General features: G+C 37.3%; 2 protein-coding genes across 3 annotated transcripts in view; both read right to left on the reverse strand.

Moving 5' to 3' along the window:
- The window catches only part of si:ch211-39i22.1 (germ cell nuclear acidic protein), a 25,149-nt gene extending 24,359 nt beyond the window's left edge, over positions 1-790 (reverse strand). Inside the window, exon 1 of one of the 2 annotated variants that reach the window (XM_058082868.1) lies at positions 529-790. In XM_058082868.1, coding sequence (XP_057938851.1) covers positions 529-592 — 64 coding nt within the window. In that variant the 5' untranslated portion in view covers positions 593-790. The remainder of the gene's footprint in view (positions 1-528) is intronic. The other variant, XM_058082867.1, reaches the window with a different exon arrangement.
- A 2,336-nt stretch (positions 791-3,126) lies between these two features.
- snx4 (sorting nexin 4) lies at positions 3,127-16,040 on the reverse strand. The gene is made up of 14 exons (XM_058081214.1): positions 15,877-16,040; positions 15,197-15,321; positions 14,980-15,121; positions 11,920-12,069; positions 10,456-10,503; positions 10,328-10,383; positions 9,505-9,577; positions 9,284-9,345; positions 8,401-8,466; positions 8,240-8,329; positions 5,882-5,981; positions 5,640-5,785; positions 4,545-4,659; positions 3,127-3,214 (listed from the first exon to the last, which is right to left on the reverse strand). The coding sequence occupies exons 1-14, from the start codon at positions 15,973-15,975 to the stop codon at positions 3,167-3,169; spliced, it is 1,320 nt and encodes a 439-aa protein (XP_057937197.1). The 5' UTR covers positions 15,976-16,040; the 3' UTR covers positions 3,127-3,166.
- Between the last annotated feature and the right edge of the window lie 956 nt (positions 16,041-16,996).

Here is a 16,996-nt window from a genome sequence, read left to right on the forward strand (position 1 = left end):
TGAACTGAATATTTACAATTTTTGGGTTATTGGACCTCATTAAACAGTTCAAGTGCTAGCTAATAAAGCGGCTAATGAGCGTATCTCTGGAGACTTTCTAAAGATGTCCAAGATGCTTCAGGCAGTCATTGAATTACAATAGTATTACTTCATCCAAAATTGAAGTAGTCTGCATAAAAAAGGGTGAAATTCCTAAAAAAAAAAATCACATATACATGAAATTCATGGATGGGATGTATGAAGGTAAAAAATAATAATTAATACAAAGTGATGTCTAAATGAGCCTAAAGACAAAGGGGCCACCACACCCCTACAGGCCCCCAAAATGGTGCACCCATGTAGAAATAGGGCCATCATTATTATTATTATTATTATTATTATTATTATTACACTGAATGAGATGAAGGGCTTGTACCGGATATGTGAAGGTGAACATGCACACACACACACACACACACACACACGTCATGGGTAGGCACCGAGACAGACATGTTATACTTTCTTTTTTATAAGGAAATAAATGATTACCTTGTGTTTTTGCACATCCGGTCAACAAGCTTCCCAGGACCAGAATCCACAGGTATGACATCATCGTAACGCTTCGTGAGAGCGGACCCCGGCGTCTGACTCCTGGACAATAAAGGTTCGGTTGTGTTCGGAGTGTGTGTGTTTATGTGTGTGTGTGTGTTTATGTGTGTGTGTTTATGTGTGTTATCTCCAAGGTGCTCCGATGTGTGGTGCTGGTCTCCGTCTTCTCTTTTGTCTGGTTTGGAAAAGACAGGTCCGGGTTTTATTAAGGTGGGCGTGTCCTCCATTCCCCTCCTTTAAAAAAAAAGCAGACACATGGAAACGTAGACAGGACTAGACTCTGCTGATAAAAACGGATTTTTTTCATTTTTATTTTATTTTTTTTAGCTCTTTTGTTTAGTCTGCTTTAATAAATCTTTACCGTGTGACAACCTCAATTTTCTGGGAAGGGAACAGAAGTAAAAACCATTTCCGGATTATCATGTCGGTCTGTTCCTTTCTCAACACTTTTGGCTGCAGTTTTGGAGTGTAATGACGATGTTTGGCCACCAGAGGGAACCAACAATAGTGCTTCCACATTAATGCAACTATATGCAAAAAAAAAAAAATACACATACAAAAACTGTATGAGTGAAATTCTGCAGGTTCATCTGGAACGTTATCCAAGCAGGGGAGCCAGACCTGAGGGACGTCCATCTTTAAAGACTAAAAAAAAAAAAAAAAAAGTAGCAATATATGTATTTAAAGACAAAGCTATGTGTGGTGTTGCTTTCTTTTTCCCATTTGTGTTTTTTTGTTTAATTTTGACTTTAAAAAAAAAAACAAAAAAAAACACTGGCACGTTTGGACAACCACTACTCCACCAGTCTAAGAAGATAATTAAAAAAATGTGTGAAAATATGGGCTAATAACTAAAAGCAATCGTCACTCGCTAAGTGTACTGCAAAAAAGGCCAGTAAGGATAATTCATAATGCCGCCTACAGAGAACATACTAACTCATTATTTCTAAAATCACAAATATTTAAACTTGCTGATATAGTTCATCTTCAAACAGATAAAATAATGCATAAGGCTAAAAATAACCAATTAGCTAAAAATGTCATCCGAACATGATCTCCTCTATTGTGGAGTTGTGTCATCACCTCACCACAAAATTTTTTTTTTTATACATCTTTGGTAGCAAATGAGTTAATCATGCCTGCGTAAAGAAAACGCACCTCCACTCGGATCCTGTGGGGGGTGCAGCAGCTTGAGAAGAATAAAAAAAAACACGGTTTTGCAAGACCAATGCATTTCTCCAGTGGAGGTTGTCAAAGTATTTCGGGGAAGATAATTTAAAAATGTGTGGAAATATGAGCTAATAACTATAAAAGCAATCTTTATTCGCTAAATGTACTGCAAAAAAGGCCAGTAAGGATAATTCATAATGCCGCCTACAGAGAACATACTAACTCATTAATATCACAAATATTTAAACTTGCTGATATAGTTCATCTTCAAACAGCTAAAATAATGCATAAGGCTAAAAATAACCAATTAGCTAAAAATGTATATATGCTATACATATCACTATATTGACACTTAATATGGTACCCATTATGTCATTGGATGGTACGGGACAAAAATAAAATAAGAAAAAAATTTAAAAAAAAATAATTAAACTATATTAGGAAAGCAGGAAGTGAACAAATATAAGTTACTGATTGTAAAAGTACCTAATGTAGGGGTAGGATTTAATAAGCTTTGCTTCTTCCTACTCCTTTCGGACATGTGGAACTGTGAACTGATTATGTGATGCATTCAATTGTAATCTGATGCATGTTCAAATGAAATTAAACTATTACCAAAAAATCCTAAATATTACTTTATTCAGAAGGAAGAACACAAAGTGGTGTTTTTCTTCACCAAAATATTTTTATTAGTGTTTTACCATAAGGATTACAACAGAAATTGAACAAACTGATTTTAAATACTACACAGAGCTTCATAATGAAATGGGTGTTCTGCTACAGGTTTGATGAGTTCCCATGTACGGTACATTTGGTCATTTGATACATGAGACACTTTGGTGGGCGTGGCACGTTCCACTCACTCCAACTCTCTTAATGCCTTTTATATTTTATATGCATGCTATTCAACGTCTTGTTCTGACTTTCTATTCCTTCTTATCAGATCAAATGGAATGACGGAGAAAATAACATTCCAGACTATTATTATTATTATTATCCAGACTATTATTTGTTGTTATCAACAACAAACATTTGTTGCATCATTGTGTTCTTTATGGGTCCTGAACACGTTACCAGTACCAGTACCGTATGTGGGTGCATGCAGCAGCCGTGCAAGCAAACAGGGTTTGATTCCTGCATCATGCTGACAAGCACTGACTGAGAATTGAAGATCAATTACTGAATGGTTAAAGCTTTCACAACAAAAGTGTGCGTTATTAGCTTTCAATTAGCATGTCAAACAAAGTAAAGGCCAAGTATTTGTGCCGTCATTACCACCCGCATAAGGCAGCCAAGTATATAAACTGACCAGTATGGTACCAGTCTGAACATCATCTGGTTTTATTTTTCTTTTTTTTTTTGGGAGGGGGGTGGGGGGTGAGGGGGCTGTGATTGGCATCAAAGTGGCTCACATTTTGTTGAAACACTCCTTGGCATTGGACCACACCTGGATTCCCTGAGGCGGTGACAGAACAAGAGATATTTCAAACTGGATTAACGTTCAATGGCAACAACATTAAGTCCATTAGGAACACCTGCTAATCTAATGACATCCAATACAAGAGCTACCATACTAGCACATAGTATAGGGGCTGGGTGTACTTAGCACATATAGGGGCCTGGGTGTACTTAGCACATATAGGGGCCTGGGTGTACTTAGCACATATAGGGGCCTGGGTGTACTTAGCACATATAGGGGCCTGGGTGTACTTAGCACATATAGGGGCCTGGGTGTACTCAACTGCAGAGAAGGCCGGGCCCAAGGTGTTTTTCTTTTCTCCAGGTATTTGGATAATTCCTTCTACAACTTTTCACTTCCAATCCAATACTAATATCTGATGTCAATGCAAATCATATGTACTGTCATTATTCATCATATTTAGCAGCGTGGAATCATAGAAAAAGTATGACTCATACATATTTTTATGATCAAGTGACATGACTCCTTCCTTCTTTCCTTCCGACCCTTCCTTCCTTCCTTCCTTTCTTCCTTCCTTCCGACCCTTCCTTCCTTCCTTCCAACCTTTCCTTCCTTCCTTCCAACCCTTCCTTCCTCCCTCCCTCCCTTCCGACCCTTCCTTCCTTCCGACCCTTCCTTCCTTCTTTCCTTCCGTTCCTTCCTTCCTTCCGACCCTTCCTTCCTTCCTTCCTTCCTTCCTCCCTCCCTTCCTTCCAACCCTTCTGTTCCTTCCTTCCGTTCCTTCCGACCCTTCCTTCCTTCCTTCCGACCTTCCTTCCTTCCGACCCTTCCTTCCTTCCGACCTTCCTTCCTTCCTTCCGACCCTTCCTTCCTTCCTTCTGACCCTTCCTTCCTTCCTTCTGACCCTTCCTTGCTTCCGACCCTTCCTTCCGACCCTTCCTTCCTTCCGACCCTTCCTTCCGACCCTTCCTTCCGACCCTTCCTTCCTTCCGACCTTCCTTCCTTCCTTACTTCCGACCCTTCTTTCCGACGCTTCCTTCCTTCCTTCCTTCCTTCCGTCCTTCCTTCCTTCCTTCCGACCCTTCCTTCCGACCCTTCCTTCCTTCCTTCCGACCTTCCTTCCTTCCTTACTTCCGACCCTTCTTTCCGACGCTTCCTTCCTTCCTTCCGACCCTACCTTCCTTCCTTCCTTCCTTCCGACCCTTCCTTCCTTCCGACCCTACCTTCCTTCCTTCCTTCCTAAATGCCCTGCTCTTTGCTATCTGTGAATGAACAATGTGATCTAGGAAGTGACCTTGTGATTGTTGATTGGGTTATTATTCATAGTAGCAACACGCTACCGATTCCAATTCCCAGCCGTGCCTACCTTCTTGCACATGCTAATTTGCATGATGGCGTAACTGATGAGCGCCTCGCGCAGATCTCTGTCCTTCTGCTCCTTAAAACGCTCGATATCTTCCCAGGCTGTTTGTACGAACTCTCTGGAGATGAGAGCAGATGATGGAGATCAACGGAAAAAGTTCAGGCAAATGAAGAACCCGAGTTGATCGATAAGCTCGTTCAGGGATGACCGTTACGCATGAATGTCACATTGTAGATGTCACATGACATCAATCACCTCGTACTTCGGTACGGGACAAAAATAAAATATGAAAAAAAAAAATTCTTAAATTAAAAAAAAAAAAACAAAACAAAACCTAAACTACATTAGGAAAGCAGGAAGTGAACAAATGTAACAGTTACTGATTGTAAAAGTACCAGATCGAGGGGTAGGATTTAATAAGCTCTGCTTCTTCCTACTCCTTTCGGACATGTGGAACTGTGAACTGATTATGGGATGCATTCAATTGTAATCTGATGCATGTTCAAATGAAATTAAACCATTACCATTACCATTTAATTGAGTACACAAGTTGAAAGTAAACTCCTTTGACCTTGGGTCCACATTGGCCGTGGCCTCATCAATGACAAGGATGCGTTTTTTTTTTAATTAAAACAAACAAAAAAAAAAACAAAAAAAAAAATAATAACAAAAAAACTCAATATATATTAGGAAAGCAGGAAGTGAACAAATGTAACAGTTACTGATTGTAAAAGTACCAGATGGAGGGGTAGGATTTAATAAGCTTTGCTTCTTCCTACTCCTTTCGGACATGTGGAACTGTGAACTGATTATGTGATGCATTCAATTGTAATCTGATGCATGTTCAAATGAAATTAAACCATTACCATTACCATTACCATTACCATTACCAAAACGGGTCGGTGCCGACCATAACCCAAGAGGAAAGATATATTCTCCAGGTTTGTAGTAGGAGTTAGAACTTTAGGACTTTGGTCATTTTAACAGTAGCTTGCAGGCAGTAAAAGCATGAGCACCCTTGAGCTAGTTACTATGGCAACACCAACTCAATATCAATTATTACAAATTAAAAGGCCTTAGCCAAAGGTGAAAACTCACTGGCACTCGGCGTTCTTCTCCTTCAGTGTTTGCTCTCCTTCCTGGATGCTTTGCTCCAAGACCGCCAACCTGCTTTCCCTCTGCTCCTGGCTCTCCTGGCCAAACAGTTTACTGGTCATCCCCTTCAGGGAGAAAACGCGTACCATCTGAGGAGGCACGCACACAAAAGTAAAAGTTGATAACAGTACCGAGTCTCAATCGTGATGCTGTATATGATTGAATAGAGTGAATGGGTTTGTTACCCCGGTGGCCAGCTCCTCTCTCTGCTGCTTCTTAGAAGCGAGATCCTGAGCTGCTACTTCCAGCTCGTACTGGATGAGCTCATGTTTCCTACACACCGACCTGAGACAAAAAAAACAAAAACGCACATCGTGGTCATACTCTTCCATCAAATTACAGTAAACCTCGGATATATCGGATTCAATTGTTCCCACTGGTTTTGTCCGATATAAGCGAAATCCGTTATATGCGTATACCGGAAAATGTCCGTTTTACGCATATATCGGATTTATATCCGGTATATGCGTAAATCGGATTTTATCCGTTATAAAAAGGCACTTCCTTGACTATGTTTCCAATGTACCTGGACGCGCAGGCAACGCTGCAAATGACGTCGTATAGCGGCCTGTCACGATTCGGCGAATCGGAGCGCCATGATGTGGCCATCCGATATATGCGAGGGAAATTTAATGGAAATGCATTGGAACGGGACTGGAGATTTTGTCCGAAATAGGCGAAATCCGTTATAAAAAAATCCAATATATGCAATTAATTTTTATTGGAAATGCATTACAAAAAAATCGCTTCTTTTTTATCTGTCCATTGTGAGCGAATTTCCGAAATATCCGAGTCCGATATATCCGAGGTTTACTGTACTACCACATTTCTTCAAAATGGTGGCCTAAGGTGTGTCTTTTAGTCCTCAAATACACAAAACTTCAAATAACATCAGAGGTACCTAGCAACCAATCGGGGTACTTGTCTAGAGAATTAAATGCTATTTAAAGTTTGCAAATATTTCATTTTCTGCCATTTTTCTGCCAATTATCACATTTTAGTGTGAAAACGAACCTACTTTATTGTTTATTTGTAATTTAGTTTAGAGACGATTAGACGTGCAATGGCGTGTTTGGCAGGAGTTGGACTACCGACATGACTTGTGTTGTATCAGTTGTATCACACATATTCAACAATTCTCAAGCATTGTGAATTTGGTTATAAACTCTACGTGCATTTGAATGTTGTTGGAATTTTTATCATTAAATATTTTATTTTTCTTAATGAAGCTTTATTAATGAATCCCATTTCCTTTGCAATCCAATCCATTTAATTTAAATAGCATTTTATAAACAGAGTTTCCAAAGTGCTGCACAGACTAGTAAAATAAAAAGTAAAAATAAAATACAAAAAATAAAGGTACAAATTGAATTTAATACAAAACTTAAAGATCAAATAAGAAATAAAATAGTAAAATAGATATTAAAATATTAAAAACAAGAAGAAAAGCAATAAAAGTATAAAAAAAATAAAACAAATTAAAATAAAAAGAAAGAACTAAAAGACACTCAGGGCGGCACGGCAGTCTAGTGGTTAGCGCGCAGACCTCACAGCTAGGAGACCAGGGTTCAATTCCACCCTCGGCCATCTCTGTGTGGAGTTTGCATGTTCTCCCCGCGCATGCGTGGGTTTTCTCCGGGTACTCCGGTTTCCTCCCACATTCCAAAAACATGCTAGGTTAATTAGCCACTCCAAATTGTCCATAGGTATGAATGTGAGTGTGAATGGTTGTTTGTCTATATGTGCCCTGTGATTGGCTGGCGACCAGTCTTGGGTGTACCCCGCCTTACGCCCGAAGACAGCTGGGATAGGCTCCAGCACCCCCCGCGACCCTCGTGAGGAAAAGCGGTAGAAAATGAATGAATAAAAGGTACAAATTGAATTTAATCCAAAACTAAAAAATCAAAAAAATAAATAAAATAGTAAAATAGATATTAAAATATTAAAAACAAGAAGCAAAGCAATAAAAGTATAAAAAAAATAAAACAAATTAAAATAAAAAGAAAGAACTAAAAGACACTCCGAGTTAAAAGCCAGAGAATAAAAGTGGCTTTTAAGACGAGACTTAAGGCTTTCGATAGTTCCATAGCTTGGGGGCCAACCACAGAAAAGGCTCGGTCTCCCCAGGTCTTAAGTCTCGTCTTGGGCACCACAAGTTGGAGCTGGCCCTCGGACCTCGGTGACCGCGCTGGAGAGTAAATTCGAATGAGGTCCGAGATGTATTTGGGGGCGCCAGCCCATTCAACGCCTTAAAAACAAACGATAAAATCTTTAAAAAAATCAATCCTGAAGCGAACAGGCAACCGATGCAGGGCGGCCAGAACTGGGATGATGTGCCCCCCCTTTTTTGGTTCCTGTTAAAAGCCGTGCCGCAGAGTTCTGGACTAACTGTAAGCGGGAGAGAGACTTTTGGCTAAGTGCATTTGGTAGTCTCCATTTTTTGTTTATTAAACACACTAATCCAGTCAATGTAATATGCTAAGTGGTCCTGTACAAAAATGTATTTTTTTAAATTTTTATTCTAATGGTTGTGGTCATCTTACCGGACAGCTTCAGTGTAAAAGAGATATTCCTTCAGTTGGTCTGCATAGTGCTCTTCTTCCTCCAAAATGTCATCAATTGACGCAGCGTATCTGACCGGAAAGAACAAAAAGTATCCCATTTTTTGCTATTTACTCTGTGAAGGCAACCATCATTGACTTACGTGTCCATGTGGTGACCAGCGCTCTGTAGCCCGTCTCCCATCTCTTTTTCTATCGCGCTCCATTCACTGTTTACGCCAAGTCAGATGTCAATCAACAACAATCTTGGTTACAGGGATGTAACAGAAACAAAAGTATGTGGCTATGGAGGACCAAAACTGCCAAAATAATAAATGAATAAATAAATAAAAGTGAAAATAAAAACAAAAATGAAAAAAAAAAATCAAAAAATTCAATACAAAAAAATGAATTTAAATTTAAACAAAAATAAAAAAATATATACATAAATAATTAAATAAAAGCAAAAATAAATACAAAAATAAAAAACAAGATTCCAAAATTAAAAGTAAATACAAAAATAAATGTAGAAATAAATACAAAAATCCACAAAATAGCCCACCTGCTCGGTGTGAGCGAGAGAACACTGCACCGTAGAATGGCGGACATCAACCAATAGGCGAACAGTTCAACCCAAGACACACTTAGGACCGCCCCCTCATTTGAATAGTTTTTCCTTCTGCATTTCAAGCTGACATTGTCTGCAGCATGAAATAAATACATATGAGAGCAGAGTGCTTTTATTTATTTATTGATATGTAATTCTATTTATATATTTATTTTTGTATTTATTTCTACATTTATTTTTGTATTTATTTTTAATTTTTGAATCTTGTTTTTTATTTTTGTATTTATTTTTGCTTTTATTTATGTATATATGTTTTTATTTTCTTTTATTTCCATTTATATTTATTTTTTTGTATTTAATTTTTTGATTTTTTTTTTCATTGTTGTTTTTATTTTCACTTTTATTTATTTATTATTTTGGCAGTTTTGGTCCTCCATATGTGGCGCCCTCTGGTGGCCGTAAATAAAAATACAGCTCACCTGAAAACTCGACCATAGTTGCCATGGACTTTGTAGACTCCGTACAATCGGTCGGCGACTCTCTGGAATAAAACAGTCAACAACTAGATTGAACACGGGAGTGGAGTTTGCTCAGTAGTAAATGTCTTATGATCGATTATATTGTACTACAACAATAGCAATACTGCGTAAAAGCTGTTAAATATTCATGTACGTTTGACTTGTTCGGGGCAAATACTCACCGCTCTCACCCTGAGAAGCTGAGAGATGACAGCATTCAGTTCATCGCTGTATTGTTTCAGCGTTGTAAAACGCCTAGAAAACAAACGCAAACAAATGTATGCCAGTGTGTGGAAAAATGATCTTATTCTAATTCATTAAAAATAAAATGTATAATTTCACCTAATAAATTGCAATCCAGGCGATTCTCATTATTAAAAGGCTAATAAGAAGTTAATCACGGGACTATAATCATATGGAGGACCAAAACTGCCAAAATAAAAAATAAATATAAATGGAAATAAAAACAAAAATAAAAAAATATTTATGTATATATTTTTTTATTTGTTTCCATTTATATTTATTTTTTTGTATTTAATTTTTTTCTTTTTTTTTCATTTTTGTTTTTATTTTCACTTGTATTTATTTATTTATTTATTTATTATTTTGGCAGTTTTGGTCCTCGAAATGCAGAAGGAAAAACTATTCAAATTATTATTCAAACTATTCTGCATTTCGAGGACCAAAACTGCCAAAATAATAAATAAATACAAGTGAAAATAAAAACAAAAATGACAAAAAAAAATTAAAAAAATTAAATACAAAAAAATAAATATAAATGGAAACAAATAAAAAAATAAAAAATATATATACATAAATATTTTTTTATTTTTGTTTTTATTTCCATTTATTTTTATACTTTTATTTTTATAATTTTATTTATTTATTTTTTTTTTTATTTTGGCAGTTTTGGTCCTCCATATAATCACACACGGATTGTCGTGTATTGCAAAAAATAAAAATAAAAAATGCAGCGAGGGAGATAAAAAAAAAAGGTACACCTACTTATCAGGGTTCTTGACTCGAAACATGGCACTCAGGGACTTCAACCTGGAATCAGCCTAACAAGGATACAGATACATTTACATTGAAAGTTTCACTTTGCTAATAGTGTTTCCAGAAGAGCACAGTACCTTGTCTTGGAAACCTGTCTCCAAAACTGCATCCCTCCATCCTTTTTCCTGGAGTGAAAATGATTGAAAGATCAGAATTAGAATCAGAATCAGAAAAGGGTTTATTGCCAGGTATGATCAAACACATACTAGGAATTTGTTTTGGTATAGTAGTAAACCTCGGATATATCGGATTCAATTGTTCCCACTGGTTTTGTCCGATATAAGCGAAATCCGTTATATGCGTATACCGGAAAATGTCAGTTTTACGCATATATCGGATTTATATCCGGTATATGCGTAAATCGGATTTTATCCGTTATAAAAAGGCACTTCCTTGACTATGTTTCCAATGTACCTGGACGCGCAGGCAACGCTGCAAACGCTGCAAATGACGTCGTATAGCGGCCTGTCACGATTCGGCCAATCGGAGCGCCACGATGCGGCCATCCGATATATGCGAGGGAAATTTAATGGAAATGCATTGGAACGGGACTGGAGATTTTGTCCGAAATAGGCGAAATCCGTTATAAAAAATCCGATATATGCAATGAATTTTTATTGGAAATGCATTACAGAAAAATCGGTTCTTTTTTATCTGTCCGTTGTGAGCGAATTTCCGATATATCCGAGTCCGATATATCCGAGGTTTACTGTACTAGGAATTTGTTTTGGTATAGTAGGTGCAGACACATCTATTAAAAAAAGAATGAAAATACAAAATATACAAAATAAACAGTATAAATATATGTACACAGTCTGTTTTTTGTTTGTTATTCCGGAAGTGCAGTCGGATTGTTTTTCCTAAAAGTCCAAACTGGGCCGTTAATGTAACGCATATAGTGAAAGATAATATCGGACTCGGATATATTCGCTCACAACGGACAGATAAAAAAGAACCGATTTTTCTGTAATGCATTTCCAATAAAAATTCATTGCATATATCGGATTTTTTATAACGGATTTCGCCTATTTCGGACAAAATCTCCAGTCCCGTTCCAATGCATTTCCATTAAATTTCCCTCGCATATATCGGATGGACGCATCGTGGCTCTCCGATTCGCCGAATCGTGACAGGCCGCTATACGACGTCATTTGCAGCGTTGCCTGCGCGTCCAGGTACATTGGAAACATAGTCAAGGAAGTGCCTTTTTATAACGGATAAAATCCGATTTACGCATATACCGGATATAAATCCGATATATGCGTAAAACGGACATTTTCCGGTACACGCATATAACGGATTTCGCTTATATCGGACAAAACCAGTGGGAACAATTGAATCCGATATATCCGAGGTTTACTGTAGAAGGTTTTTCCTACGAAAAAAAAAAACATGGGGTCTTATACAGTATTTGTGGTTAAGCGATTTAAACCAGCACGTGACACCAAAATAATGCACAGTTGTTGTACATATACTGATAGGACGTGCGTGTTTACAATAAAAAAAAGCTCCGAGTTGAGTATTTCACACGGATTACAAACCTCTGTGAGAAAGAGAAAAAAGATCTTGTCTTTGCAAAGGACAGGATGTGACATCACACGCAGCAGAAAGTTCTCCAGTCCGACTCTCCGCCGCTCGACAAAGTCCGGGTCGAGGTTGTCCGCCGACAGCTTGTGCCAGACAAACTCCGCCTACAAATGTAACCCATTGTGTTATATTTTGAAATAATACCATTTCATTATGGGGGTGTCCATGACATGACCGTAATTATTAATAAATTTAGAATAGGGAAATTCTAATCATCACTTTGTAGATTATTCTGAGTTCAACACTTTCCACTAGATTTAATGAGAATAAATTAAACAATTAAACTGTGAATCAATATCATTTTTACTGACAGTATAATTGTATAATGTATTATTATTATTATATCATTATGGTATCATTATACTATAAGCATATTATACATTTCTGAGTAGTATTTCATGTTGGAATAAGTTACTGTCCAAACAACACACTATAAATAGTACTTTCAATATCTTAATACGCATACTTTCTATGTACTTTCAAATAATAATTGTTACTTTTTATGATTATATATTCAAATAAAATGCATATAATAATAATAATAATACCTTAACTTTCAGTTTTGCTGTGCATCATTTGGCCATTAAAACACAATCTTTTTATCATGGGTTTTAGCGGTGCCTTCAGTGTTAGTGCCCTAGACGGCTGCAAACAGTCCCTTTCAGTAAATACACAAAATACTACTCCGTTACAGTAGAGTTTATAACACAGGAAGTGTGTTTTTTAACACAGGAAGTGAACAGCAATAAGTGCTGAAATAAATTACATTTCCATTCACTCTTTATCGGAGATGTTGACGCACACTATAAACCTTGCAATCACGGTGTATTAGCCATTTTATAGCATTTTGACTGATCATTCAAGGCACACAGAATACTGTCTTCTGTGGCTATATATATCCGGGCCGATATTTGGAATTCCGACGTATATCGGCATCACTCTTTATTTAAATCCGATATCAAGAAATCAATTTTAAACTGGCTGATTTCGGCTCAGACGCAGGCAAACCTCACTCTCTCTCCAGCTCCACCCACCGCACCGTCTGATTGGTTAAGCAAGCCACAGCACACGTTAGTGGCACAGGAACTCTGAAAGCGAAAGCTGTCATCACACACACACACACACATGGCCGTGAGGGAAATTTTCTTATGTGGCGAACATCCTGAGAGCAAACACACAGTTCAAGGTAAACGAAGAAAACTCTCACAAGAGCGGCGTAACTTTAGCAGCAACTCGTAGGACCTCCGGACATGTCTGTAAATTAGTTGAAAGAAGGCTGCTGATTACGTCGTAAAGTCCGTGATAGTAACATGTAGCATGATAACGCCCTGTGTTTTTGGTGTGTCTCAACTTAAAACAAAGACAAGTTATATTTAAATTTACATTTTAGGATGCTATTAAAGTTTTTATTCACGTTCTAGTACAGGGGTGGGCAAAGTACGGCCCGGGGGCCACATCCGGCCCGCCAAGTGTTTGAATACGGCCCGCCCAATCTTTCCAAAGTATTTCATTTAAACTCAACATACAACCTGGCATCATGGCCTGAGCCAACCTTTTGATGGTTTTATCAATTTCGTTTTTTGACATGGTCTGTTGTTTACAAAGTGCTCCTGAAAAAAGAGACACAAGCACATAATAATAATAATAATTATTATTATTATTATTAGATTATTATAATTATTATTAGAACTATTATGATTATTATAATTATTATATTAATGCTAATTATTATATTAATTATATATAATATTATTGTCATATTTGCATATTTTACATAATAATAATAATATAATAATAATTATTTTTATTTTATTGTAATTATTATAATATTTTATTATTTTTAAAATATTTAAATATAAATATAAAATAATAAATAATAATAGCAGATTGCATGACAATTTTACAGATACAATAATACCAGGTGGACTGTTACGTGTAAAATATATAGTCTGCCATCCCCCGTAAATTTTGTCATATCAATGCGGCCCGCGAGTCAAAAAGTTTGCCCACCCCTGTTCTAGTAGATGCTACCGAGTCTACGTGTCAGGCTCAGCTGTTGCCGAGAGCATTTTTCCATTTGTTTAGCTAAATAAACATACTTTAGGCAGTTAAACAAAGTTTAGTGTGTGTTGTTGTCAGCATTTTCACACCGATTTTTTCTGCAAGTGAAAATGGGCTCCAAATATCGGGTTATCGGCCTCCTGGACTACTAATAATCGGCATTGCCCGTGAAGCAGTTTTTTTGTGAAAAGATAAATTTCAAGCAACTTTCACTTTGACAGAACTATTTTTTGCTTTTCTGACAGTTAAGATATGCCTTTATTCGTCCCTCAGTGGGGAAATTTGTATATTTATTTATTTTAAGATTTAGATAAAATATCTAAATAAAATATCTAAATAACGATACCAACATCACACACAAAAGTTACATCCAAAAAGCAATTATTTGCAAAATATAACACTTTTATATTACAATTTTAACATTTGGAACCGAACTGTGTGCATGCATGCGCTAAAATTGCTGCACGCTACACTCCTCTACGCTATCTCACTTCCTCCTTCCTGTCGTGTGTGATTTTCCTTTCACATCATTGCCTGCCAAGTTGTTATCGTATGCATTTCTTCCACCTTGTCGACGTTTTTATGGCTTAAAAATTGCTGTCGAGTGAACTTAATTAGCGGAGAGTTGGGTTATCCACTCTTTCTGCATCTCACGCAAAAAAAAAACAAAAACATGAATGCGTCTTTGGTACTGAAAGCCAATCACTGCATATGACTTTAATCAAAACATGATAAAAGTATATTCCACCACTTCCTAGTTGTGCACTGTAAGCATTATGGGAACTGAAGTTCTTTTAATGTAAACATAAAACAAATTTCTGCAATTTTTGTCACTCAGTTAAATAAAAAAGTTTGTTAACGCAGTCCTATATTATTCTTAAAGTAATAAGTCTCGTCTGAGTGCATCATGACACCCCTACATGCTATTATTGAGCATTTCTTCTAACACTCACCCTTTTCTCTGGTAGAGGCGGGATGATGATGTAAGGGTACGTGACCAGGAGGTATGTTCTGAGCAGCTCGAACTCGCTGTAGCGTCTCCATAGACAGTCTGGCGTGGTGGGTGATGACGCGTCTGCCACTGTGTCAGCTGGTCTGCAGAGACATTGTCATTGTTATTGTTGCAATATGACAAAAAAAAGTGAACAATGTTGCTTATCGAAGACCTACCGTGTTTCTATGAGGTAGACTGTATAGGTTTCCTGCATGTTGACTGTGTTCTTGCCTGTTCTCTTCTCTGCCTCTGCCACATTTATCTCTAGTTTTTTCAACAGTGAGGTCCCCTTTTCCACCATCTGCGAAGACAATGCATACTTAAACATAAAATAATGAATAGTGAAAACATAAAATAATAAGGTATGGCCATGTATTACAAATAATACACACATGATGTATAAGCAGCTGCTAACAGAGATCGTCTATTCACAGTCTTGTCAAGCATAGGTAAGTCACGAGACGCGAGAGCACTTCCTGTCTATCTCCTACTTCCGCCAAAGACATTCAATAAGCAAAATCCTTTTATAGTACATCAAGATCACTACAGTCCAGTTGAGATGTGGGAATTTACAGTAAATAACCGCTCGATATGGAAGCTAGCTAACAAGCTAGCACAGTAAGTTTATAACACTTCAGAGTGTCGCCGCTGACAAACAACTTCTTCTTTATTATTCACAAGCATCACTATAAAAGTGTCGTCAAATTCACATATATATTTTTTCGCTTTGTAAATATGTCAGCAAATAAATCTTGGGGCTTCGCCGCTTAACTGCTAGCTTAAACGGGCTAACTGGCTTGAAGTGCAGTGCAGTTGAAATGTGCGTCACGTAAATGAACATAAGCGCTTTTACTACCGTGTTAATGATGTTGTTCTCCGATTCCGTGGGCGTAATGTCGATGTTGCCGATCACTGCCACTTCTTCACGACTTCCAGAGTCTGCCATCATCATCATCAGTTGTTGCTGTTGCCTGCTGCCGACTGTGGTCAGCTGAGCTGGCGCATAGTGCGCATGCGTACTACTCTCCTACATTTACTGAACCAGGAAGCGGTGAGGGTAATTATTCATAAATTTATAATAATGAAATTCTAATGATCACTTTGTAGATTATTCTGAGTTCAACACTTTCCATTAGATTTAATGAGAATAAAAAACAATTAAACTGTGAATCAATATCATTTTTACCGACAGTATAATTGGATAATGTATTATTATATTATTATGGTATCATTATACTAAAAGCCTATTATACATTTCTGAGTAGTATTTCATATTGGAAAAGGTTACTGTCTAAACAACACACTATAAATAGTACTTTCAATATCTTAATACGCATATTTTATGTACTTTCAAACAATAATTGTTACTTTTATGAGTAAATATTCAAAAAAAATGCATATAATAATAATAATACCTTACCTTTCAGTTTTGATGTGCATCATTTGGCTATTAAAACACACATTTTTTTATCATGGGTTTTAGCAGTGCCTTTCAGTAAATACACAACATACTACTCCGTTACAGTAGAGTTTGTGTAACACACATTTTGTAACACAGGAAGTGAACAGCAATAAGCGCAGAAATAAATTACATTTCCATGCACTCTTTATCGGAGATGTTGAAAAAAAAAGTCATTTAATGCTTAATTTTTTTTTGTGCGCCAACCAATGCATTGGTCATCCATATGAATGACATCACCTGGTGGGAAAGGCTGCAAAGTGCAGCCACGCAGCGACGCGAGGCCGCAGTGTTGACGTCCTCACGGTGAGTCACGCAACGCTACCCCTTTTTCATCTTGACAATAAATGATGTGGAGCACCCCCGCAGATGGAACTCTGCGGAGCTGAGAATAGGTAGAAAGGTACTCGGTGGCTGTTTAATTCACACACCTGCGCCGTGTGACACCCAGTGGGACGCTTTCAAACACTGTTTCTTTTTCCCCTTGTCTTCCTCCTTGCATGCTGTTCCTTGAATG

This window comes from Doryrhamphus excisus, chromosome 9, assembly GCF_030265055.1.
Source record: "Doryrhamphus excisus isolate RoL2022-K1 chromosome 9, RoL_Dexc_1.0, whole genome shotgun sequence".
Taxonomy (NCBI): domain Eukaryota; kingdom Metazoa; phylum Chordata; class Actinopteri; order Syngnathiformes; family Syngnathidae; genus Doryrhamphus; species Doryrhamphus excisus.